At 63.0% G+C, this 22,841-nt stretch overlaps 3 protein-coding genes across 8 annotated transcripts; 1 reads left to right on the forward strand and 2 right to left on the reverse strand.

Annotated features, from left to right (window-relative positions):
* Positions 1-956: 956 nt before the first annotated feature.
* RFNG (RFNG O-fucosylpeptide 3-beta-N-acetylglucosaminyltransferase) lies at positions 957-4,802 on the reverse strand. The gene is made up of 8 exons (XM_047832976.1): positions 4,512-4,802; positions 4,028-4,076; positions 3,381-3,483; positions 3,092-3,245; positions 2,756-2,844; positions 2,498-2,663; positions 1,929-2,014; positions 957-1,847 (listed from the first exon to the last, which is right to left on the reverse strand). The coding sequence occupies exons 1-8, from the start codon at positions 4,785-4,787 to the stop codon at positions 1,766-1,768; spliced, it is 1,005 nt and encodes a 334-aa protein (XP_047688932.1). The 5' UTR covers positions 4,788-4,802; the 3' UTR covers positions 957-1,765.
* Positions 4,803-4,889: 87 nt separating this feature from the next.
* On the forward strand, positions 4,890-10,280 carry GPS1 (G protein pathway suppressor 1). 5 transcript variants are annotated; one of them, XM_047832974.1, is made up of 15 exons: positions 4,890-4,971; positions 5,275-5,359; positions 5,929-6,021; positions 6,547-6,728; positions 7,185-7,349; positions 7,431-7,566; positions 7,674-7,751; positions 7,936-7,996; positions 8,466-8,551; positions 8,791-8,885; positions 9,107-9,212; positions 9,292-9,372; positions 9,459-9,596; positions 9,682-9,816; positions 9,904-10,280. In XM_047832974.1, exons 3-15 carry the CDS (start codon positions 5,944-5,946, stop codon positions 9,976-9,978), a joined length of 1,416 nt encoding a protein of 471 aa, XP_047688930.1. In that variant the 5' UTR covers positions 4,890-4,971; positions 5,275-5,359; positions 5,929-5,943; the 3' UTR covers positions 9,979-10,280. The 5 variants fall into 5 exon arrangements, with proteins under 5 accessions (XP_047688930.1, XP_047688928.1, XP_047688929.1 ...); XM_047832970.1 differs by having other exon boundaries at positions 4,914-4,971; positions 5,156-5,359; XM_047832971.1 differs by having other exon boundaries at positions 4,914-4,971; positions 5,156-5,359; positions 7,939-7,996.
* Positions 10,281-10,544: 264 nt separating this feature from the next.
* Positions 10,545-16,104, reverse strand: DUS1L (dihydrouridine synthase 1 like). 2 transcript variants are annotated; one of them, XM_047832975.1, is made up of 14 exons: positions 15,983-16,104; positions 15,302-15,548; positions 14,745-14,853; positions 14,200-14,250; positions 13,816-13,928; positions 13,199-13,281; positions 12,867-12,970; positions 12,632-12,776; positions 12,419-12,515; positions 12,241-12,329; positions 11,694-11,839; positions 11,333-11,370; positions 11,013-11,088; positions 10,545-10,909 (listed from the first exon to the last, which is right to left on the reverse strand). In XM_047832975.1, the coding sequence occupies exons 2-14, from the start codon at positions 15,536-15,538 to the stop codon at positions 10,839-10,841; spliced, it is 1,359 nt and encodes a 452-aa protein (XP_047688931.1). In that variant the 5' UTR covers positions 15,539-15,548; positions 15,983-16,104; the 3' UTR covers positions 10,545-10,838. The 2 variants fall into 2 exon arrangements, 1 of the variants encoding a protein (XP_047688931.1); XR_007146900.1 differs by having other exon boundaries at positions 10,844-10,909; positions 12,415-12,515.
* Positions 16,105-22,841: the final 6,737 nt, after the last annotated feature.

Genomic DNA, 22,841 nt, shown 5'->3' on the forward strand with positions numbered 1-22,841 from the left:
CACCCCGTCGGCAGCCGCTCCCCACACACTCCGAAATTTACAAAATTTGAACTTTTTCTGATTATACATCTACTGTGTGTCCATTATAACACATGCTTTGTGGGGGGCCTGGGGGCCTGGCTCAGGTCACGATCCCCCAGTTCTGCGCTGACATCGAGGAGCCTGCTTGGGGTCCTCTCTCCCTCTCGCTCTCTGCCCCTCCCCCGCTTGCACCATCTCGCTCAGAATAAACAGTGAAAAAAAGAAAGCTGCTGTTTGGTGGTGTCGCTGTCCCCAGGGGGCGGTTTTGGGCTCACCGAAATTCATCAGTCCCACCTCTTGTTCAGACCCTCCCAGTTCTCCAGCCCTGACAGAGTGAAGCCTGGGGCCCCTCCCCGGCAGCCCCAGGTTCTGAAACCCATGACATTTGACTCTGTCCTTAGGGTGAGCTTTCCTCCCTGGCCATGTCCCAACGAATCACACACAGCTGCACACACCTGCGTGGTTCTACACCATGTGCACATGCACACACACAGCCATTCACACTCACGTGCACACGCACCCACGTACGGTCACGCACACTCCTTCCTGTGTATGCACACACTCATCCGTATACAGCCACGCACACATGTGCACACCTTGTATACTCGTGTACGCAGCCACGCACACGCGTGCACACCCACATATGCCCACGTACACGACTGCTTACGTGTCTGTGTGTCCACAGTGTGCTGAGAAAGCAGGTGGAACAGGCAGCCGTGTGACCTGTTCGTCATTCCCTGCAGGACCCCTCCCCCAAGCCCTCACCAGAGGCTTGGTTCAGAGTCCCGAGGGCAGCTTCAGTCTTGGCCGGCAGGACTGCCTGGGGTGGAGCCTCCTGGGGGCAGCGGCTGGAGGCCGTGTGGTCCCTCTGGAGCTGAGCCTCAGCCCCCAGGTGCCTTGCTGGTCCCTTAAGCCAACACAAGCCAAACGGAAAGTGAAGATCAAGCCTTTATTCACTTATGACAACAGCACAGCAAGGGGCCGGAACGGAAGTGCCAGCTCCTGGTTCCACACTCTCCTCCAGAAAAGGCACAGTCGGGGGTGTCATCTGCTGGGGAGGGGCTGCCGTGCTGCAGACGGACCCCAGACAAGAGGCTCCTGCTTTCTGGACTTGGCCGGGCTTGGGGGGAGGGGAGGGGAGGAAAAGTACTACATGGGGAGTCAGAGTGCAGAAAGAAGGCCTCGGCCAAGAGCCCCCCCCCCCCCCCCCCGAGGAAATGGCCTCTGGATGGAGATGCCCTGGCAAGAAGTAAGCTGTGCCCCAAGCACGGCCGGAGTCCTTACTGCAGCCGCCCTGAGACGGCGGTGCCCTCGCTGGGCACCGAGCCTGGTGTGCGGAGGGCGTTCCCCCAGGGACCTGCAAGAAAAGCCTCCGCGCTGGCCTGTGGTCAGATGAAGGGTCCCGCATGTGACCCTGGCCTGGAACCCCCTCTCCAGCCCGGGGAGGAGGGCAGGACGGAGCCCTGGGTGCCGTAGGCCAGCCTCCTCCCAGGCCCCTTCCCGTGGGAGCAAGCCTTCAGGGCTGGGCTGGGGGGAGGGGCAGTGTCTCCCCTTCCCACTTTCCGGGGCCGCCCGCACATGGCACAGCCTGGACCCCTGGTCACCTGGCCCGCCAGGGGATCTGGGGGAGGCCTGCACGGCGCCCACATGTGGCTGTGGCCCTGGATGTGGCCGTGACCACCTGAGAGAGCCAAGGCCAGGAGGGGTCAGCATAGTTCCTGCTCCATGGGTTAGGAATCGAGGGTCACCGAGAGACGAGGTCACTCTGCTTGTGCACGGGACACCAGTCTGTGTCCGGGTAGAGAAGGCAGTGGACAGACTTAAACCTGGGAAGGGGACAGGGTGGTCAGGTCTGCCGGGGGTGGGGGTGTGGGTGGCGACAGAGCCCCTCCCCACTGCCCACTCACCGAGTGGGATCCTGCTGCAGGCTGAAGCCTCCTGCCACATTCACCACGTTACGTGGGTTCTCAGGACCCCCGTAGCTCAAGGTGACCTGGACGAGGGGAGGGGGCAGGTCACTGTCCCGGGACGAGCCCTTCCCGCCCCAGGAGTCCAGCCAGGAGCGGCTGCCCTGCCCTGGCTTCCCGGTCCCCCCAGGGCGGGCTCGCGGACAGCACGGAGGGGTGACTGCGCTGAGAGGTGAGGCTCACGCAGAAGACGAGGCTGGCATCCGGCTCAGGAGGGTGGCTGGTGCACGTGCGGAGGCAGCCCCGCTCAAGCCACCTGGCCCTTCCTCCGGCCCGGTCTGCGACGGCACTCGCCGCCTGGGCTGGCGCCTGCTGCCGTGGGCCCGTCCGCTGGGGAGGGCACAGCGGCTGTCCCTTCCAAACGAGCCAGCACACCCGAGGCCCCGGGGCCCAGCAGGCCAAACGTGGGTCTGCAGCAACTTCGCTGCGGTGCTGGGAAACCCTCCAGAGCCCTGGTCGCGGGCAAGGCCCCCGTGGTGAGGGCGCCGGGAGCACCCAGCGGGCCGTACCTGCTGCAGCACGGCGTCAGGCGGCAGCCTCTGTAGGTTCTCCAGGTGGGAGTGGAAGAGTGAGCTAGGCAGCAGGCGAGCACCCAGCAGCCCCTCCACGATGTAGCCCACCGTGCAGTCGTCCGGCAGCCGCACCCGCTCAGCAGTGCTCATGAAGCTGCCCAGGCTGGCAGGGGGCCGGGGGGAGCTGGTCAGGGCCCCCTCGGGCCTCAGCACCAGCACCTCGGGCCTCCCGGCACCCCTGTGCCCTCCACTCACCTGGCCCAGGGGCTCATCTTCAGAGCGAGCCCTCTGCTCAGGCAGAACCCGGCCCCACCGGTAGCGAACCAGAACTTGACAGTGGTCACCTGAGCAGGAGAAGGGTACCAGTCAGGGTGTCGTCCTTGAACTGCCCACACAAGTGGCAAAAGTGCCCCAGGGCACACGAGAGCTTCTGCACCCCAGTCGCCCGGCGCCCCAGCTCCTCCCACCGCACCTCCTTGCTTGCCCGAGCTCTTGCAGTGACCCCCTGGGTGGGTCAGACACTGGCCCCCCAGCCTTTCCCCAGCAGACCTCCCCCCTCTCTCAGCTGTCGCCGTCAGGCCCAGGACTCACAGTTCCGCCTCCCTGGACTCTCTCGGCGGCCTCAATGGGGTGGTCGAGGCTGGGCCGCCCCAGGTAGACATCCTGGCTGGGTGAGAAAGTGGACAGCAGCTGGAGCAGGCCTTCGGGGTTCACGTAGTTGTCGTCATCCACATGGCAGAACCACCTGGGGGCAGTGGGGGAACTCTCACGAGTGAGGGGCTGGCACAGTTGGGGGCCTCCGCCCCCCTGGCCCGGGTGCGTGGGCCCAGCCTCAGCCCTGGGCTCTCCAAGGGGACACAGGGGCACGGCCACCACATACTTGCGTCCGGACTCGATGAACTTGTCGTACTCCACGGCCATCTTACAGCACAGCGCCTGACGGGTGTGCACGGCTGAGCAGTTGGTGTTGATTACGTGGCTGCCTGGCGGGTTGGAGAAACGGGGAAGCCTGAGGGTCAGGGTGAGGCCTGCTGCCAGCCCACCACGCAGAGATCAGGGCGAAACGTGAATGTCCAAGCCGGCCTTGCCATCTCGTCCCGATCAAAGGCCCCAGGCCGGGTCTGACGACAGCCCTGGCCTGGCCTCACTTGCTGACCTTGTGGCTGACCCCTGAGGCCCAGACAGGTGGTGACCACTCGGAATCCCATGAGTGCAAAGCCACTCTGGGGTTGAGAGCCCGTGTGTGACTGCCAGGAAGGGGTGGTTCCTTGCTGGAGTGCCTTCAGGGAATGTGGCTCCAGCCTGATGCCCTGGGACGCCTGCCCGTGGGTACATCGTGGCTGGCAGGGTGGGTGTCTGGGTGCTGGGCTGGTGGCAGGTGGGTGTCTTGGCTCTGTTCTCTACCAGCCGAGTGACTTAACTCCCGGACCTCTGCACCCAGCAGGGAGACAGGTGCCACTGGACCAGAGCACACACGTGAGGGGCCTTTGGGCACGCTGGCAGGGCTGGGCTGGGGAGGGCACTCACCTCCCTGGAGCTGTAGCTCAGGGTCATCCCCATCGGTGAAGATGAATGTCTGCGGAGAGACAACCTGTGAGGCCCCAGGTGGACAAGGATGGGGTTGCAGAGATGGCCAGGTTGGGGTTGGGCTGGGGGAGAGGGGAGGGCGATCCGCAGCACCTCCTGGTGCTCCCACTGGATGTTTTTGGGGTCTCAGTCCAGTGTCAGCTGAGCGAACCCACCCAGGTCTGGAGCATGGGAAGGGGCAGCAGGGGGTGGGTCCTGGGTCCCCACAGACTCAGAGCGAGGGTCTGGCCCTCCCTCTGGGGACACAGCAGTGGGTAGCGAGTCCTGAGGATGGGGTGTCAAGTCGCGGGCTGGGGGGGGGGGAGTCCTTGCGGGGACAGGGGTGCCAGGGGTCGCGGGTGGCTGCGGTCCTGGGTCGGGATCCTGGGCGGGGGGATCCCAGGGATGGGGGTCCCGAGGGCGGGGATCCAGGGGCGACGCCCACCTGCTGGCGGGCCCGGGAGATCCAGGTGCGCAGCAGCAGCCCGAGGCGTGGCCCGTGGTTCTTCTGCGTGGTCTTGACCGCGATGAAGACGTCGTCCGGCCGCAAGCGGGGGGCGGTGGCGAGTCGGGCGGGGGGCGCGCGGGGGCCGGGGCCCGGGGTCGGGGCCGGGGCCGGCGCGCGGGGCAGCGGCAGCGGCAGCGGCAGCAGCAGCAGCGCGGCCAGGGCCGCGGCCAGCGCGAGGCAGGCCCGGCACAGCGCCCCCCGCGCACGGCTCATGCGGCCGCGGGACCCGCCGGCTCCGCCCGGGCCAGGCCGCGCCGCGGCCCCTTTAAGAGCCGCCCCGCCCGCCGCGAGCCGGAAGCGCTGCCCCGGAAGCGGACGGCGCTGCCCCGGAAGCGGACGGCGCGCCGCGGCGGGGTGGGCGAAGATGCCGCTGCCGGTTCAGGTGTTTAACTTGCAGGTAACGAGCCGCGGCCGGCGGCCCCTCCGCACCCCCCCGACCTCCCCCGCCGCCGCCGCCGCCGCCGGGGCCGGAGCCGGGCCCCCGCGCGGCCTCCCCTCCCCGCGGCCCGGCGGCCTCGCGCAGGGTCCCCGCCGTCGGCCCGGCAGGCGCGGCCGGGCGCTAACGCTCTTTCTCCCTTCAGCAGCAGGCCAGCTGTGTGTCAGGGTCGGGGGGTGCAGAGAGTCAGGACAGAATGAGGGATAGCCCGGCCCCCAGCTCGGCCTCCTCGTCAGTGACAGATCTGTACTGCACCCCTCACAGCAGTAGGTCAGACCTCTTCCTGCCGGGCACGGCCGGGGACTTCAGCCTGAGCGCCAGCCTGTCGGCCTGTACGCTGCTTTATGAGGTACCTTCCAGGACAGGGGGCCCAGGAGCGAGCGAGCGAGCGCGGGAGGGGGGCAGAGCCCCGCCCGCCGGGCCGGCCGGCAGCGCAGGAGGGTCCCCGAGGTGACGCCTCCCCGCCCCCCGCCCCTCCGCGGGCTCCCGGTCCTGCGGCCCCCGCGGCCCCCGCGGCCCCCGCGGCCGGGGCGCTCCCGGGCGGAGGCCGCGCCCGCTTCTTCCTTAGGGCTCGGAGGAGGCTGCGTCAGGACGGCGGCTGGGAACGAGCAGGGCCGGGGGAGGGGGGCCCGGGGCAGCGGCGCCCCGCTGTCCGCTTCCCGCGCCGGAGCCGGGCGGTCAACGTGGCCGCCGGGGGCTGTCTGTCCACCAGCCAGCCGGTCGTGCGCGGGGCGGCCTTGGAGACGGGCCTGGAGACGGGCCGGGGGTGGGGAGGGGCAGGGATGGCCGGCTCTCGGGGACAGGATCCCGCCAGGGAGACAGCACGGCGGGCAGAGGTGACCTCAGGGCGCAGTGAGGGCTCCTCGCCCGACCCTGGCCGCCCGGCTCGAGGTGCCAAGGTGCTCCCCCGTGTTGCAGGGGGCCGTGGAGCCCATGCAGATCGATGTGGATCCCCAGGAGGACCCGCAGAACGCACCCGATGTCAACTACGTGGTGGAGAACCCCACCCTGGTATGGAGCCCGGGGGGCGCTTCCAGGGGTGGGCAGGAGGGGACTGACACCTTGGCCGGGCTCCCCACTCTGGCCGTGTTTTCCTCGGACCCAGGAACCTTAGGGCTGTCCCGCTGCCCACTTAAAAAGGGTGGTAGCCCAGCTGGAGACCGTGCGCCCTGCTTCTCTCCCACGTGGAAGAGCCCACGGGCCACGCCACTGTGCATCTTGCCTCACACTGAGGACAGGTCTTCCTTGGGGCTCGACCCATAGAGCACTGCTGCTTTACCGTTAACCCCGGGGACCGGCAGGAGCGAGGGGTTCCCCTCCGGCTCTGGCCGTGCACCTCCTCAGCCCCCGGGGCAGAGCTCTACCCCAGGTGGCCATTTCTAGAACTGAGTAGTGGTCTGGTGCCCACATGTGCATGGGGCCTCTTGGACACGGGAAGTGGGTCTGTATTTGGGTCCTGTCCCTGTCCTTGCCAGGGCCTGGGATCTGGGGTCCCGCCGGGCACAGTCTCCATCCACTCCCCCCACCCCACATCAGGATCTGGAGCAGTATGCGGCCAGCTACAGCGGGCTTATGCGCATCGAACGGCTGCAGTTCATTGCTGACCACTGCCCCCCGCTGCGGGCGGAGGCCCTGAAGATGGCCCTCTCCTTTGTGCAGAGGACCTTCAACGTGGACATGTACGAAGAGATCCACCGGAAGCTCTCGGAGGCCACCAGGTGAGGGCAGGGGGGAGCAGGCACCAGGAGCCGGGCATCGTGTGTCCTCCTTGGGAGCAGCCCAGGCAGGGGGCCCTTCCGGTGTCCCTGCGGCCCCTGACACCACCCCCATGAGGACACTTAGTAGCAGCACTGCCTCTGTGCGGTGACCTGGCCGTCCTTGTTGAAAAGCCAGGCAGGGCAGCAAATGGCAAGACGGACTGGGTTCTCACTCTTCCTGCTACGTGGCCGTCACCGTTGTCCTGGACTTTTCCGTGTGCGGTGACGTGCGGTTATTCTGACCTCAAGCTCGTGGAGACGACAGTTTCTCGCAGCTCGGCGTGGCTGCAGGACTCTTCTCCCATGGGGCGCCCGCACCAGGCTGAGGGCCTCTGTGTTCCTGTGCTGGCCGGGGGCTCCCCCCGTAGTGGCTGGGCCAGAGCCCCTGATGGCCCCTGACGGCCAGGTCCTACGCAGGGAGCTGCAGAATGCGCCTGACAGCATCCCCGACAGTGGCGTGGAGCCGCCGCCCCTCGACACGGCCTGGGTGGAGGCCACGCGGAAGAAGGCCCTGCTGAAGCTGGAGAAACTGGACACGGACCTCAAGAACTACAAGGGCAACTCCATCAAGGAGAGTATCAGGTGCTGCTCGTGGGACGCAGGGGAGGCGGCGGCCAGGCTGCGTGGCCCTTAGGCCCGGCTCGCTCATGTCTGGGCCCACAGGCGCGGCCACGACGATCTGGGTGACCACTATCTTGACTGTGGGGACCTCAGCAACGCCCTCAAGTGTTACTCCCGGGCCCGGGACTACTGCACCAGCGCCAAGCACGTCATCAACATGTGCCTCAACGTCATCAAGGTGAGTCCTGCCGCCGCCGGGTGCGCTCCGGGAGGGGCTGCGGGGCAGCAGCGCGCCTGGGCCAGCAGGGGGCGCCCCGGGCTGAGTCCACCCCACCCGCCCGCCAGGTCAGCGTCTACTTGCAGAACTGGTCTCACGTGCTCAGCTACGTCAGCAAGGCGGAGTCCACTCCCGAGATCGCCGAGGTAACGCCGCCTCCGCGCCCGACCTGCCTCCTCAGACCCTGCCCCCGGGACCCCCGACGCCCACAGGCCTCCGTCCTCGTCCTCGGCAGTCTGCCCTTGTCCCTCTGAGGCTGGGGCGGCGCCCCGGGGAAGGACGAGGGTGTGGAGGGTTTTGGTGGCTCACGTGCTCGACTTTCCCCTGCAGCAGCGTGGGGAGCGGGACAGCCAGACCCAGGCTATCCTCACCAAGCTCAAGTGTGCTGCAGGTGAGGGCCCTGGGGGCACAAGGACACCACCGTTGCCCCCAGGGCTGGGGGTGGCCCGTGCGTGCGGCTCTCGAGTCTCAGAGCCGAGTCTCAGAGCCGGGTCAGGAGCCTCATCACACGCATGGCCCCAGGTGATGCCTGTCTCCTCAGGTTCTGCCAGGGTGTGGCCCGTGGGCAGAGGCCCAGGCATTGCTCTCAGCTGCTGTCACTTCTGGGCCCCTGCTCAGCCTGGGAGGGCTCAGCCTAGGAGTCCTTTGCAGGAGTGACCACACCTGTGCACAGCTTCCCCGGGCCCTTGATCGAGGAGGGTGCAGAGCTGGAGCTCGTGGGCGCGGTCCCATCTTGATAGCCGGAATTCCCGTCCCAGACGGAGGAGCGCGTGGGGTGGGAGAGGCTGGGGCTGATGGCCCGGTGAGGCTCTGGCGGCTTCCTCCGGGCCCTGGCTTCATTCTTACCTCCCCACGCCTAGGCCTGGCCGAGTTGGCTGCTCGAAAGTACAAGCAGGCCGCCAAGTGCTTTTTGCTGGCTTCGTTCGATCACTGTGATTTCCCCGAGGTGAGGAGCGGGAGGGTCTCTGGGGAGGAGCCCTTGCTGGGACTTGCAAAGCAGGGGGAGGGCTCGTGGGTTGGGCTCTTTACCGAGGAATATCCCCCAGCGGAGTCCTCGGCAGTCTTTGAGTGGGTGGCAGGCAGGGCAGGGGTGACCCAGCCTCGCTTCTGGGCCACCCCCTCGCGTTGCGTCCTGACCGTCAGTGACCCTGGGCATCTGGGTGCAACTCCTTTCTTGCCCTTCAGCTGCTTTCCCCCAGCAACGTGGCCGTCTATGGCGGCCTGTGCGCCCTGGCCACCTTTGACCGCCAGGAACTGCAGCGCAACGTCATTTCCAGCAGGTGTGTGCGGGGTGGGTGCTGGTCCCCTAGCCTGTGCCTCTGGGGGGCCCACTCTCTGGTCCTGCGTCTGCCTGGCCCGGCCCCTCCCCTCCCCTCCCCTCCCTTCCCCTCCCTTCCCCGAAGCCTGAGGACTGCTGCCCTCAGGGCTGCGGGCCCCCCTCCGTCGGCCTTGGGAGCGGGTGCGCAGGTGTGGGGCCAGCTCTGTGGGTCTGCACCTGCAGCTCTTTCAAGTTATTCTTGGAGCTGGAGCCGCAGGTCCGGGACATCATCTTTAAATTCTACGAGTCCAAGTACGCCTCGTGCCTCAAGATGCTAGATGAGATGAAGGTGAGGGGCCTGCCGGATCTGGAGGGCGGTCAAGGGAGAGGGCCAGGGGCAGCTGGGGGCTGACCGGTCTCTTCACCAGGACAACCTGCTCTTGGACATGTACCTGGCTCCCCACGTCAGGACCCTCTATACCCAGATCCGCAACCGTGCCCTCATCCAGGTAGACGTGGGGGGGGACAGGCTCGAGGTGGGGTGCCTCGGACGGGGCTGGGGGCCACGGGAAGCTGACGCGCCCTCTGCCCGCAGTACTTCAGCCCCTACGTGTCTGCTGATATGCACAAGATGGCTGCAGCCTTCAACACCACGGTGGCGGCCCTGGAGGACGAGCTGACGCAGCTCATCCTGGAGGGGCTCATCAACGCCCGCATCGACTCCCACAGCAAGGTGGCCACGCTCGGGCCAGGGCCATGGGTGCGGGGAGGGGACCCCTGAGGCCCGGTGGGCGCTACCGAGCCCCGTCCCTCCACAGATCCTGTATGCTAGGGACGTGGATCAGCGCAGCACCACGTTCGAGAAGTCCCTGCTGATGGGGAAGGAGTTCCAGCGTCGTGCCAAAGCCATGATCCTGCGGGCGGCCGTGCTGCGCAACCAGATCCATGTCAAGGTGAGGGCGGGGCGGCCCTGGTGTGTGGGAGCGGTGGGGCAGGCACACACTCGCCTGCCGGGCTGAGCAGCGGTGTCTCCACCACAGTCCCCCCCCCGCGAAGGGAGCCAAGGGGAGCTGACCCCGGCCAACAGCCAGTCGCGGATGAGCACCAACATGTGAGAGCACCCAACAGCCTCCTCCTCAGACTTGGACACGTGGGCTTCTCATCACTCGAGACCCTTCCGGAGGTGCCACCTGTGACCCCCCACCCCCCCAGGGTTCCATGTCTAGCTTCTTGTGCTCCTTTCACCCTGTTGTGCCCTGTGCTGGGGGCCCTGGCCACGCGGACTGCTGGTCAAGGCCCTGCCCGGAAAGCCCTGCGGCGCTCACCTGTGCAGCGCCCAGAGCCCCCACCCAGTGGCACTGCCTCCCCACCCCTGCAGATGTCCCACCTCCGTCCATTAAAGGGCAGCCTGAGAACACGCCCCTTGTGCCGTTCCTTCCCGCTTAGTGGGTTTCTAAGGCTCCTCCGGGAGGGCAGGGGCCGGGCCTGGTCCTTCCTTGTCCAGGCACAGAACCTGCTTCCTTGGGCTCCGTCCCTCAGCCAGGCAGGGTGGCAGGGAGGGGGCCGAGGCCAGCCAGCTGCTGTTAGGGAAAGGTTTCCCGCAGCAGAAGGTTCCTTGTTCTGCAGGCCCCCCCACCACCCCACCCTCCCAGCCCCCACACACCCTCTCCGGCCCTCTGAACACATCTTTGAAATGATTTATTGTTCGCTTTTGAACACACACGTTGCTAGGCGGGGGCAGGTCCAGCCTGGGAGCCTGCTCCCCGGTGCAGCATTTCTGGGCTCCCGGCGTAGGCGAGGGCAAGACCAGCTCATCCTTCCGTGTGTGGAGTAGCGGGAGATTGATTCCCTGAGTAAAGGCGTTTCCTCCGGCGGGACGTGGTGAGGCTTCAGCAGCGGCCCCGGGGCCTCGGGTGGGGGGGCTGCTGCATGTCGGGCTCCAGCTGCCCTTCGGGCCAGGGCGCCGCCCACCACCTCAGGAAAGCTGCCTGGCCCCCTTCCAGGCCAGAGACTTCTCCAATTTGGTTTTAAAAAGCAATCCGTGACCTGGCAGAGAAGCAGGAGGGAAGTGGGGCTCAGGAGGCCAAGGGTCCCACTGTCCCCCCGGGGGACCAAGGGAGACCTGCTGACGGCAGCAGGTGCCCCTCACCTGGGCAGTCTGCGGCCTCTCTGAAAGCTCGCTTCTTGCAGCAGCCCCGGCACAGGTTGAACACGCATCTGTTGCCCTGGACACAGGAGAGCTGGTGGGCCTGAGCAGGCTCCCCGGGAGCACCAGATGGCTGCACCCCTGGCCAGGGCGCGTCCCGAGGCCGGGCAGAGTCGGCCTCCCCGAGTGGCTAAGCCACTTCAAGCTGTACCCTCGACAGACGGGCAGGGGGCCGCTCCCGCAGGTCCTGGGCAGCCCGGGGACCACCCTGCCCACTACCTGCTGAGGCCGAGCTCTGCTCTGGGCAGCATGGTCAGACTCACCTTTGGGTTTCCACACTGATCACACTTTGCATATTTTGCTGAGAAAAGAACAAAAGCAGACATTGGTTGAGGTGAACCCATCCCCCAACTGCCACTTACGGAGTCCCCGGTGGGAGTTCTGCCTGCCGCGGCCAACCAGGCGGTTCGAGGGTGGGCACAGCAGTCCCTTGTCCCCCCCCCGGGGCCCCCATGGTTCTCTGGGTGTTCGCCACTAGAAGGGCTTTCTCAGGAAGGTGGCCCCAGAACCTAGCTCTGCCTCTCAAGTGGCTGCAGGAACGCATGGGGACGGCACAGAGCCCCTGGCGCTGCTCTCCTCTGTAGCCATCAGAGCCACCCGTCCCTGGCAAGGGGAACAGCTCACGCTTCAGCGAGGGGTCGAAGGTCTTGTGGGGGTTCCTCAGCTGCTTCTTCTGCTTGTTCTTGGACAGGACATCTGTGCCAGCCTCCTCTTCCTCCAGGGCCCGCTTGCTGCGGGCACCCCCGTTCTCCTTGCTCCCTTCCCTGGGCCTGAAAGGGAAGGGTGGTGGGCAGGGCCGGGGGCACCCGCGAGAGGCAACCCGCCAACCCAGGCCCATGGCGAGGAAGTGCCCGCGAGTCCCCGGTGGCCTCAGCAGCTTGGGTCGCTCAGGCTGTGGCTGGGCCTGAGTGGCCACAGATGACAGCCAGCCTCACCTGGAAGAACCTGGGGGAAGCTCAGGGTGTCAAACCTCTTGTCCCCAGAACAAACGCACCCGGGATCAGAGAGCACTTAAAAAGAATCAATCCCCTTGTAGAGAGAAAAAACATAAAACCGAAGCCCCCGCCGACAGAGAAGCAAACGTGACACCAAGGGATGGAGCCGCCAGCACCCCCCACCCTCCAGGGCTGCAGAGGGCAGGCCCGGCCCCCAGGGCTGGTGTGAGGCTCACCCTGGCCGGAAATAGGGCTGACAGATCCAGTGGAAGAAAGGCAAGCCGCCAGGGGGCTTCTCTCCCTCCTTCTGCCTGGACATATCCTCCTGCAAAAGCCCAGAGAGCCCTGCGTCGTGGAGCCCGAGCCCCCCGAGCCCCTCACGCCTGCCGCAGCCCTGCCGGCCCCAGCACCTGCCTGACACCGCAGCTTCAGCTCCTGGCTCACGGCTGCGACGCCCTCCAGGGTCTTCACTTTGGCGAGCTCCTCCCGAAGCTGCCGGTGCACCTGCAGCCTGAGGCAGAGGCGCCGTCACCTGCGGCGGCCAGTCCCCAGGCAGAGCTCCCCCAGGCGCGGCTCAGACCCAGCGGTGTGTGCCTCGGGGGGGTGGGGGGGCGGGAGATGACTCACGTGTGGTGCCACAGCTTGAAGAGGTGGGCCCGGACGCAGGACAGGGGGCAGGGGTGCTGCCGCACGATGTCCAGGTATTCCTCGGCCAGCTCCCACACGGCAGGGCTGCGGCCCTCAAACAGGGCGGGGTTGTGCAGGTTGCCCTCTGCGGGTGGTGGGGGCGGGGGTGGGCTTGAAGCTGCCGGAGAGACGCCCCCTCCCCTGCCGGGCTGGGCCCACCGCCTCACGCCCTCACCTGCGCTCATGACCCCCTGCACTCCAGTGTCCCGGATGCAGCGCTCCACGTCCTGCAGGCACTGGATGTTCCCGTTGGCAAACACGGGGATAGTTACCGCCTTCCTGCCGGGGGCAGGTGGGTGCACTCAGAAACATCCTGTCCCCTCAGCCGCGGGGGCGGCGCTCCAGCACATGGTCCTCTTCTGGCCGTGAGGCTCCCTACCTACCCTGGCCACCTCTTCCCCCCCCCCCACCCCCACCCCCAGCACCCAAATGGCTGGGCACCTGGCTTCAGGGCCGGGCTGCACGTCTGTCCCCTCATCCGCCCGCCCTCCACCCCTGCCCACTCACCGCACAGCCTTGATATGCTCCCAGGACGCGGTGCCCGACAACGGCCCCTTCTGCTCCTTGGTGCGCCCGTGCACGGTCAGCAGCTAGAACACAGCAACGCCCGGGCTCTAACCTGCTCGTGGCCACACACCCCGAGCCGACCCCAGGGGAACGCCCTCGCTTTGGCATCAGCTTCCCACGCAGAGCAGAGCAAAGGCAGCCTTGCATCCAGCTGGCACAGCGTCTGCCCGCGTCCCCGGGGTCGAGGCTGGTGGGCTGCCGCCCAGAGCTCCTGTGTCCCATGGACCCACCCAGGATGCGGAGCCGAGAGGCCCAGCCCCGTTCGAGGGCCAGTCTTGGCCAAAAGTGGCAGCACCCTCGAGCCCAGCTCCAAACGTGTGAGGGAAGGCCGGGCCAGCACCAACCTGACTTTAAGGCTGGTGGCAGGTGGGGAGAAGTGAGCTGGGACTCGTCCACCCTCCTCAGACCCCACCCATGGTCACCACGATTCTAGTTCGCCCCAGAGAGTTCGCTCAAGGGGGTTCCTGGGGTCCAGGAGCCTCCACACCTGCTTCCAGGTGCAGGGGACACGGGGCAGGGGAATTGCACTCGGCCCTGTGAGCCCACGGCCCACCTACCTGACAGCCGGCCTTTTCCAGCATCTGAGCGTACTTGACGGTCTTGTCAATCTCTGGGAAGACGCGGATTTTGCACGTGACGGGGACAGAGAGCTTCTCATGTGCCAGCAGAACTGCGAAAACAACAACCGGCTTCTGAGAAGCATGGTGTGCACCTGCAGGCAGGCTGCAGGCAGCTGAGACCCGCCTCCGTCCACCAGGGCACTGGAGGGGTGGGGACCGGGTGGGGACACCTCCCTCTCCCTCCTGCACCTACGGCTCCGGGCAGAGCCCCTCCTGCAGCAGCGAGAGCACCGGGGCTGGGACTTGCCTGCCAAGGTCTCAGGGCCACTTCACCAACTACACCCCAACCTGACTCCCCACCCGTGCCCGGGGCCAACTCACTCATTCTCTGGAGCAGGTCCCACTCCTCCTGCAGGAAGGCCCCGTAGTGACCTGCATGAGACAGGCACGGCCATTAGCACCCATCCTCCTCCTCCTCCTCCTCCTCCCGCGGCCACACACGGCACGAGCACCCCCCACCCCACCCCAAGCCATCCAGAGGGGCAGCAACAATCAGGGAGGTGAGCAGTGGGGGCAGGTTGCCCAGCAGAACACCCACCCTCCATGGTTTCTCACCAGCCAGCAACCCCTCGGGCTCAGTGAAGAAAGTGTGAGCCCCACGCCCGGCGGTATAACCTCCTTTCAGCAAAGCCCGTTTACCCAGATGGAGACCAGTGACCCCAGGGCACTAAGGGAAGTGACAGCTTGAGAGCCAGCAAACCCTGTCCTTCCAGCGCTGGAGAAGAGCCACCTCCAGAGGGAGCAGCAAACAAAGGGCTGGGACACCACCTGAGCTGCCACTGCCATCGGAGCAGGGTCAGCCACACCCTGGCCTCCATCCGGGCACCCTGTGGGCGCTCAACACAGGAACCCAGAAAGGAACTCACCTCGCTTGGCTATCATCTGCGGGCAACCCAAATTCAGGTCGACGGCATCACAGTAATCCTGGGCCAGGAGAGCCGCCTGGACGAACACCTCTGGGTCATTGGCACAGAACTGGAAAACACATACAAGTTGCCACGAACCTGAACCTGATACCCTGATACCCCAGACAGAGCCCCACAGGAGTTCACACTTGACCCAGTGGAGACAGGATCCCAGGGTTGCCTGCAGGATGTCATCCCGTCCTAAGCGTTTATATTTGGTGGGTCCCCGTATCACAAGGAGTCGTCACAGGATCACATAATGTCTCAATTGTAGCAAAGCTGGGATCATGGATTCTACACAGCGCAGAACGTTCTTCCCAACCATTGGCTAGAGCGCGGTGACAGCAGGCCAGTGGTGTCAGGGGCTGCGAATCTTCCAGGGCACCCAAAGTGTCCCTTCCAAACCGGGCCAGCTCCCGGGAGGGGTAAATGTCTTGAGACCAGCTGCAGGTGCCCTCGGAAGCCAGGTGCTTGAGCACCGCGCCCCCGCCCCTCCCCTCGGCCGCCACCCCGCCCACCTGCACGATGAGCGGCCGGTCCTCGGGGCACACTTCGCAGTACAGGTTGTCCTTCCGGTAGTTGGCGTCGCGCACGAAGACCTGGGCGTGCAGCATGGGCGTGTAGCAGAGCTGGGCCCCGTGCCGGCGGCTCAGCAGCCTCCAGGCCAGCTCGCTCTGGTCCACCATGGGCGCCACCACGTGGCGAGCCCCCCCCAGGGTGCGGCTCCAGAACTCAAAGCCCTGCAGCTTCGGCATCGTCCGCACACTGAAGGGGGAGACGGAGGGCTCAGCCGCAGGCGGCGGGGCGCCACGCCCGGGGACGGCGCCGACCTCCCCGAGGCCGCTCCAGCGCAGCCTCACGGCCACACACTGGGACATCAAGGGCAGCCGTGTGCGCGGCCCCGAGCTGAAGCCCCAGGGCCTTCGCCCCTGCGCGCCGCGGCTCCGGTCGGGAGGGCCGCCCCGCCCGCCTCCCTCCTCACAAAGGCGGCTCCTGCTCCGCGGGAGAGGGCGGGAAGCGGGAAGGCTCCTTGTCCGGGCAGGCTCGGCTGTGCCGGCCCCGCACCCTCGCCAGCCCCGCGGGCCGCGAGGCCAAGCCACTGGCTCGGGCGCCCGCCGCGCGTTCCCGGACACCCGGAAGCCACAGGGAAGAGCCCCCGAAGAGGCCGGGGCGCCGCGGCGTCACCGCACGACACCCACCTGCGCCCGGGCCCTCCCGGGCCGCCGCCAGGGCCTCTGGGCGCCAGGGCGCGGCGCGGGCTCCCTCGGGGCCCGTCAGGCCGCCACGCCGGGGCCGCCGCCCGGCCCAGGGCTCCGCGCCGGGGCCGCCGGAAGGTGCCTCCGCCAGGGCGGTCCGGGCGGCCCCGCGGTGCGGCGGGAAACGCGTCCCAGGGAAACCGCGCCAGGCCGCGACGGGGCCCGCCCGCCCCGCGAGGTCGGAGGTCAGAGGCCCGAGGTCGGCCGGGCCCCGCCACGCCTCGCTCGGGCGGTGGGAGTGGCGCGCCGACCGCGGGCGCCAAGGCCCGGCCGGCGCCCGCTTTCGTCTCCGAGCTCCGCCTCTCTCTTCCAAGGGGGCCGCAAGCCCCCGCCCCGGCCCTGCGTTCGGCGGCCTCGGCGGCCTCGGCGAGTCCCCGGCTCGCGCCCAGCCGGCCGGAAGTGCTGCTTTACGCGAGGCCACACCCCCGCACTTCCGGGCTCCGGCCCAGGCTGTGAGCGAGGCTAAGCCGCGGGAAACCCGGGTGGTCCCCGGCGCCGCGCACGCGCAGAGCGCCCCCCGCCGCGGGAATCTGGCGCAGGCGCACCTAGAAGCCCCCACCTCGCGGGGGCCGCGGCGAAGCTGTGTGTTCGGGCGTCCCGGGCGGCAGTCTTGCCTCCTGGCGGCCCCGCCGAAGCCGGCTTCCCTTTCCCAAAGGAACCCTGTAGCCTCACCTTTCCTTGCCCAGCGAGGAACCCGAACCTCTGCCTCCGCGGCGCGAGCTCCGGCTCCTCGCAGTGCACGCACCCTTGGTTTAATTCGCAGGCCCCTGCGCTGGAGCCCGACAGGGCAGAGAGCCAGGTGCCAGGCGTTTCCACCCTTAAATGTCTCAGCATCCAACGGATAAAGATGAAAGAAGAGCAGTAACAAACATGAAAGATGAGCCAACCCACGTGAAAAATAACACTCACGCCAAATATCTGTCCCCTGTGCCTGCCACGGGCGTCCGTGGTCACACTGGAGTGCTTGAACGCAACTGGCCTGATGAGATGTGCTGTGTGAAAGACACGCCAGATTTCAAAACGTGGTAGGAAGGGAACAAGTGTAGGAGTTCATTAGTAATTGGAAAAGTACCGACTACTTGTTGAAATACTACTTCTTATATTGACTTCGATTGACCACATTATTAAAATTCATGTTGGTTTTTTTCTTTTGATATGGCGACTAGACATGTTAAATTTACGTATGTGGGGAGGGTTTCTGGAACAAGGCTGAGGAGCTCTCCAAATCTCTTCTCAAACAGGCAATGGTAAAGCAGGGCAATATTGTTAAAAGCAACCGTTCCAGGAGTCTGGAAGTTGACTAAAGGCTTACAACGTTTGAGAGCACAAAAAAAAAAAAAAAAAAAAAAAAAAAAAAATTCCTGAACATCAGGGACACCTGGCTGGCTCAGTCAGTGGAGCGAGGGACTCTTGATCTCGGGGTTGTGAGTTCGAGCTCCAGGTTGGGTGTAGAGACTACTCAAAAATAAAATCTCTTTTTAAAAAAAAGATCGAACGTTAGTAAAGATTAAAAACAGTTGCAGTCCGTGGAGTTTCAGGAGGGGCCTGCTTTCCTTTCCTCCCACCCCAGGGCAATTCCACCAGAGCCAGACAGGCCCTGAGGACTTGAAAGCCCCACAGGGTGTTTGTGAACAATTGCCATCAAGGTGGACGGCCACCGGTAGCGACCCACCCCTCAGCTCCCTGAGGCTGGTCGAAGCCAGCATAGTCCGGCCAGAGATTTACAGGAAACTCAGTAACTAAAATAGCCACAGTTGGGCCTTGGTAAGCCCCCCAGATGTCCCTGGTGGTCTGCAAGGCTGTGTATATGCTCGGGAAGGCCCAGAGACGGCCCCAGCAGTATACTCATCTCTGGCTGAATACAAGGCTTTGCACAAACAAAAAGCGAAAGCCGGGCTGAGCCGTAAACTGCTTGAGCTTTGAACGTGTCCCCAACCTGCACACAGAGCTGTCCGCAAAGGGCGGAGGGCTTACTTGGTCCAAACGTTGGAGCATTACCTCTAGCCAACAATTGTCCTTAAACTATAGTGACCCAGAGGCAATTTAGGAAACCAGACTCACACGTCGGAAAAGAAACAAAGAAATATCTAGCAGAGGGGCGCCTGGCTGGCTCAGTCCACAGAGCCCACGGCTCTGGATCTTCGGGTCGTGAGTTCAAGCCGCGGAGTCTAACAGGGATACCAGTGGCCACACACAGCGGAGGGGACAGGCTCTACAGCATTCATACTCCAGGCAAGGTACTGGGTAAACAAACACTAGTTCCAAAAACAACACTAAGGGATGGGGGTGAGGAGGTCAAAACCTAGAGTTTTTACAACACATTGTCTAAAATGCCCAGTATTCAATAAGACATTGTAAGACATTCAAAGAACCAAGAAGATTTGAGACCTGTACAGGGATTGTAAATCAACCACACACTTCCATGTAAGCGAAGGGTCAAAGAAATCAAAAGGGAAATTTTAAAAAGTGAGTGAAAATGAAAACAAAACATCAAAATTACAGGATGCAACTGAAGGAATTCCTGGAACAAAATTGTGAGCTATTAACTCCTACGCGAGACGGGAAAGAGGTCACCCAAACTTCCACTTTAAGAGCAAACCAGCAGAATAATGGACATACTAAAAATTAGAGCAGAAAAACATGAACAGAACACAGAAGAGCTATAGTGAAAACACTGAAACCAGAAACTGGTTTCTTTGAAAAGACTCAACAAAATTGACAAAACTTTAGCTACACTGGCAGAGAAAAAATAGAGAAGACACAGATCGCCAGAATCAGGACGTCATCGCGGAAATGAGGACGAGATGACCAGAAGGGAGGGCTGAGAAAAACAGAGAAGTTCGATAAAACTGACCAACTCCCAGAAAGGGAAGATTACCGAAACCGACCCCAAAATAAATCAGGGGCGCCTGGGTGGCTCAGTCGGTTAAAGCCTCCAAACTCCTGATTTCGGCTCAGGTCATGATCTCGCGGTTAGTGAGTTTGAGCCCTGAATCGGGCTCTGTGCTGACAGTGTGGAGCCTGCTTGGGATTCTCTCTCCCTCTCTCTCTCTCAATAATAAATAATAAGGAAGTAAATAAATAAATAACAAGGAGGCACGTTGTATTCGTAATTTAAGGTCTACGAAATAAAAGCCCCGGGCCCAGATAGCTTCAGTGAGTTCTAGGAAATATTTAAAAATTCATACCAATCGTCTACAGACTCTTCTAAAAAAATAGAGGCGAGTACACTGCCTGACTCGTTCTGTGATGCCAGGAGTGTCCTGCTGTCAAAACCAGTCAAAGGCTGGACACTAACATTCTTCATAAGCACAAAACTCCAGGAGCATAAGAGGACTTACACACCATGACCAAGCGGTGCTGGCCCCAGACGCAAAGGTGACCTGCTGTCTGAAGATCGGCGGCTGCACCGTGCGTTAACGGTGTGCACAGACACGTGATTATCTCAACAGATTCAGGAGCATTTGGCAAAATCCAACACCTACTCAAGATTTAAAAAAAAAAAAAAAAGGCCTCGATGAAGCAGGAATGGAGGAGAAGAGAGGGAAGGACTTCCTCTACCTGATAAAGAGTATCCAGAAACTGCAGCTTCTAATGGACACAACCGTGAAAGGCTGAAGGCTTTTCCCCTCTGATCGGGGGCAGGGCGAGGGTGTCACCCTCTCACCCAAAACGGTGCTGGCGATTCTGGTGGGCCCAGCAAGGCAGGAAAAAGGAGTAAGCGCCCTATAGATAGGAACAAAAGAAAATGCCTCCTTTTGCCGGGATCGTCTACATAGAAATTCCTCAGCAATCAAAAAAAAAAAAAAAAAATCTACAGCTAAGAAGTGAGCTCAGTAAGGTCAATACACAAAAGCCAATCACAGTTTTTAAGTCGTCTCTGTGCCCAATACGGGGCTCGAAGTCAGGACCCCGAGATCAGGAGTGGATCGCTCCAGCAACTGAGCCAGCCAGGCGCCCCTCAATCCAGCTTTAGATACGAAAGCAAACATGGGGAAACTGAAGTACTCTATGACCGATCCAACAGAAATTATTTACCTATAAATCTAACACAATATGCACCAGGATCTGTATGTTGATAATTACAAAATTCTAATGAAAGAAATCAGAAGGGGGACGCCTGGTGGGCTCAGTCAGCAGAGCATGTGGCTCTTGATCTCAGGGCCGTGAGTTCACGCCTCCTTAGGCAGGGAGCCTACTTAAAAATAAGTTTAGGGGCGCCTGGGTGGCGCAGTCGGTTAAGCGTCCGACTTCAGCCAGGTCACGATCTCGTGGTCCGTGAGTTCGAGCCCCGCGTCGGGCTCTGGGCTGATGGCTCAGAGCCTGGAGCCTGCTTCCGATTCTGTGTCTCCCTCTCTCTCTGCCCCTCCCCCGTTCACGCTCTGTCTCTCTCTGTCCCAAAAATAAATAAACGTTGGAAAAAAAAATTAAAAAAAAAAAAGTTTAAAAATTGCGGCGGCTGAGTGGCTCCATCGGTTGAGCGTCTGACTCTTGATTTGGGCCCAGGTCATGACCTCATGATTCGTGGGATCGAGCCCTGCATCAGGCACTGCGCTGACAGCACGGAGCCTGCTTGGGATTCTCTCCCTCCCTCCCTCTCTCTGCCCCCTACCCCATCTCTCTCAGAATAAATCAACTTTTTAAAAAAGAACACGGAAACTGAGGAAGACTCTCTATCATGGTTTGGAACGGCACACCACGGTCCCGGCCCAGACCATTCAAAGTTGTAAAGAGATCAGTTCTCTCCAATTTGATCCATAGATTTAGTGTAAGTCTACACAAGAAAAACCCAGTCAGTTCCTTGTAGATGTGGACAAGCTTACTCTAAATTTATATGGAAAAGCCAAGTGCCCGGAGGAGGTAAAGCAGTCTTGAAAACCAAGACTCCAAGGGGAGGGATGTTCTACCTGGTGTGGCGGGGGGCAGGGGGGTGCGGAGCCCAGGGGTGCACCCGCACGGATTCGCCCACACAGACTCTGGCGACGATGCGGAAGCAGTTCAGTGGAGGAACGGGAGCCTGTTCCAAAAACCGAGCAATTGAGCCTCCACAGGTGCAAAAAAACCAGAACCTCAAACCCTCTACAAAAAATTAACTCGGGCGCCTGGGTGGCTCAGTCGGTTAAGGTGGGACTTCGGCTCAGGTCATGATCTCGTGGTTCATGGGTTCCAGCCCCGCGTCGGGCTCTGCGCTGACAGCTCGGAGCCTGGGGCCTGCTTTGGATCCTGTGTCTCCCCCTCTCCGTACCCCTCCCCTGCTCACGCTCTGTGTCTCTCTGTCTCTCAATAATAAACACTTAAAAAAAATTTTTTTTAATTAACTCAATAAAATGTGCAACTATAAATGTTTTAGAAAACACACAGGGGGGGCGCCTGGGTGGCGCAGTCGGTTAAGCGCCCGCCTTCAGCCAGGTCACGATCTCGCGGTCCGTGAGTTCGAGCCCCGCATCGGGCTCTGGGCTGATGGCTCAGAGCCTGGAGCCTGTTTCTGATTCTGTGTCTCCCTCTCTCTCTGCCACTCCCCTGTTCATGCTCTGTCTCTCTCTGTCCCAAAAATAAATAAAATACGTTGAAAAAAAAATTTAAAAAAAAAAAAAGAAAAGAAAACACACAGGGAAGTGTCTTTGTATACAGGGTTGGGTGAGAAACGGTGACACGTGACGTCAACGCCGAGATGTATGAAAGGGGAGCTTGGGGACGTGAACATCGTTGCAAGTAAAACCTTCCGCCACGTGGGAGCCTGGCTGCGGGGCACCGAGACGCGCCACAGACGGGGAGGAGGCGTCTGCGTCCCGGTCGCCGCCCGGGCTGTAAAGATCTGCCCAAACAGCAAAACCAGGGAGCCCGAGGATCCTCTGAATCCGCCTGAAGAAACCGAGAAGCGATGGCGGTAAGTGCGTGACTATAAAGGACGTTATGATCGCACGCTTGTCCTTTCCTTCCGCGACTTCGCAGTCCCTGGGTGAACCGGGGCGCGTTGGGACTGTGACCCGCGGAAGGTCACATACTTGCCAACAGCGGCCATGGGTCACGGGCGGGCGCCAGCCCTGCGGCCGGGGGAGAGGGCACGGCTGGCCCTTGCAGCCCAGAGGCGCGCGTGGGGCCAGCCGGGGCGGTAAGTAGGAAGGTTAGGAGAACGATCCCAAGACGGGCACTCGCCCGCCGTTCTCCTGGCCGTTTTGGTGGCAGAGCGAGCCCCCCTCCCGCGTTCCTGACATCGGCGTCGTGGTCATCTGGAGGAAACGGGCAAACTCCTAAAAACGCAGGCTGCCGCAACTGAGTCCAGGGGAAACACGACACCCGGAGGGGCCGCTGAGAAAGGGGCGCTGAGTCTCCAGGGGCACGGATGGATGGTCCCAGGCCCGCGATGGCCTTGGAACGACAGGTCGCAGAGCGCCGGGGGCGGGGCCAGCGAGGGCACGGGCGCCCCCACCGCAGGCGCCTCGAGGAGCCGTGCGGTGGCGGGAGACGCTTCTGTCCTGGTTGCGGTGACAGTTGCCCGGGTTCACACAGGGGATACGGCTGCACGGAACCACACGTTGTACCGGTGTCACTTTCCGTGCGTGCCTTGCTCCGTAGAGACACTCGGTGCTGTCACGGGGAAACGGGGGGGGGGGGGGGGGGGGGGCGGCGTACACAGGCTGCAGAGGACCTCCCGCACATTGTTTGCAACTTCCTGTAAACCTATGTTTATATTTCTAAAGCTTCGTTCAGGGGCGCCCGGGTGGCTCAGTCGGTTCGGCTCAGGTCATGATCTCGCGGTTCGTGGGTTCGAGCCCCGCGTCGGGCTCTGTGCTGACTGCTC

The sequence above is a fragment of the Prionailurus viverrinus genome, chromosome E1 (assembly GCF_022837055.1).
Source record: "Prionailurus viverrinus isolate Anna chromosome E1, UM_Priviv_1.0, whole genome shotgun sequence".
NCBI lineage: Eukaryota > Metazoa > Chordata > Mammalia > Carnivora > Felidae > Prionailurus > Prionailurus viverrinus.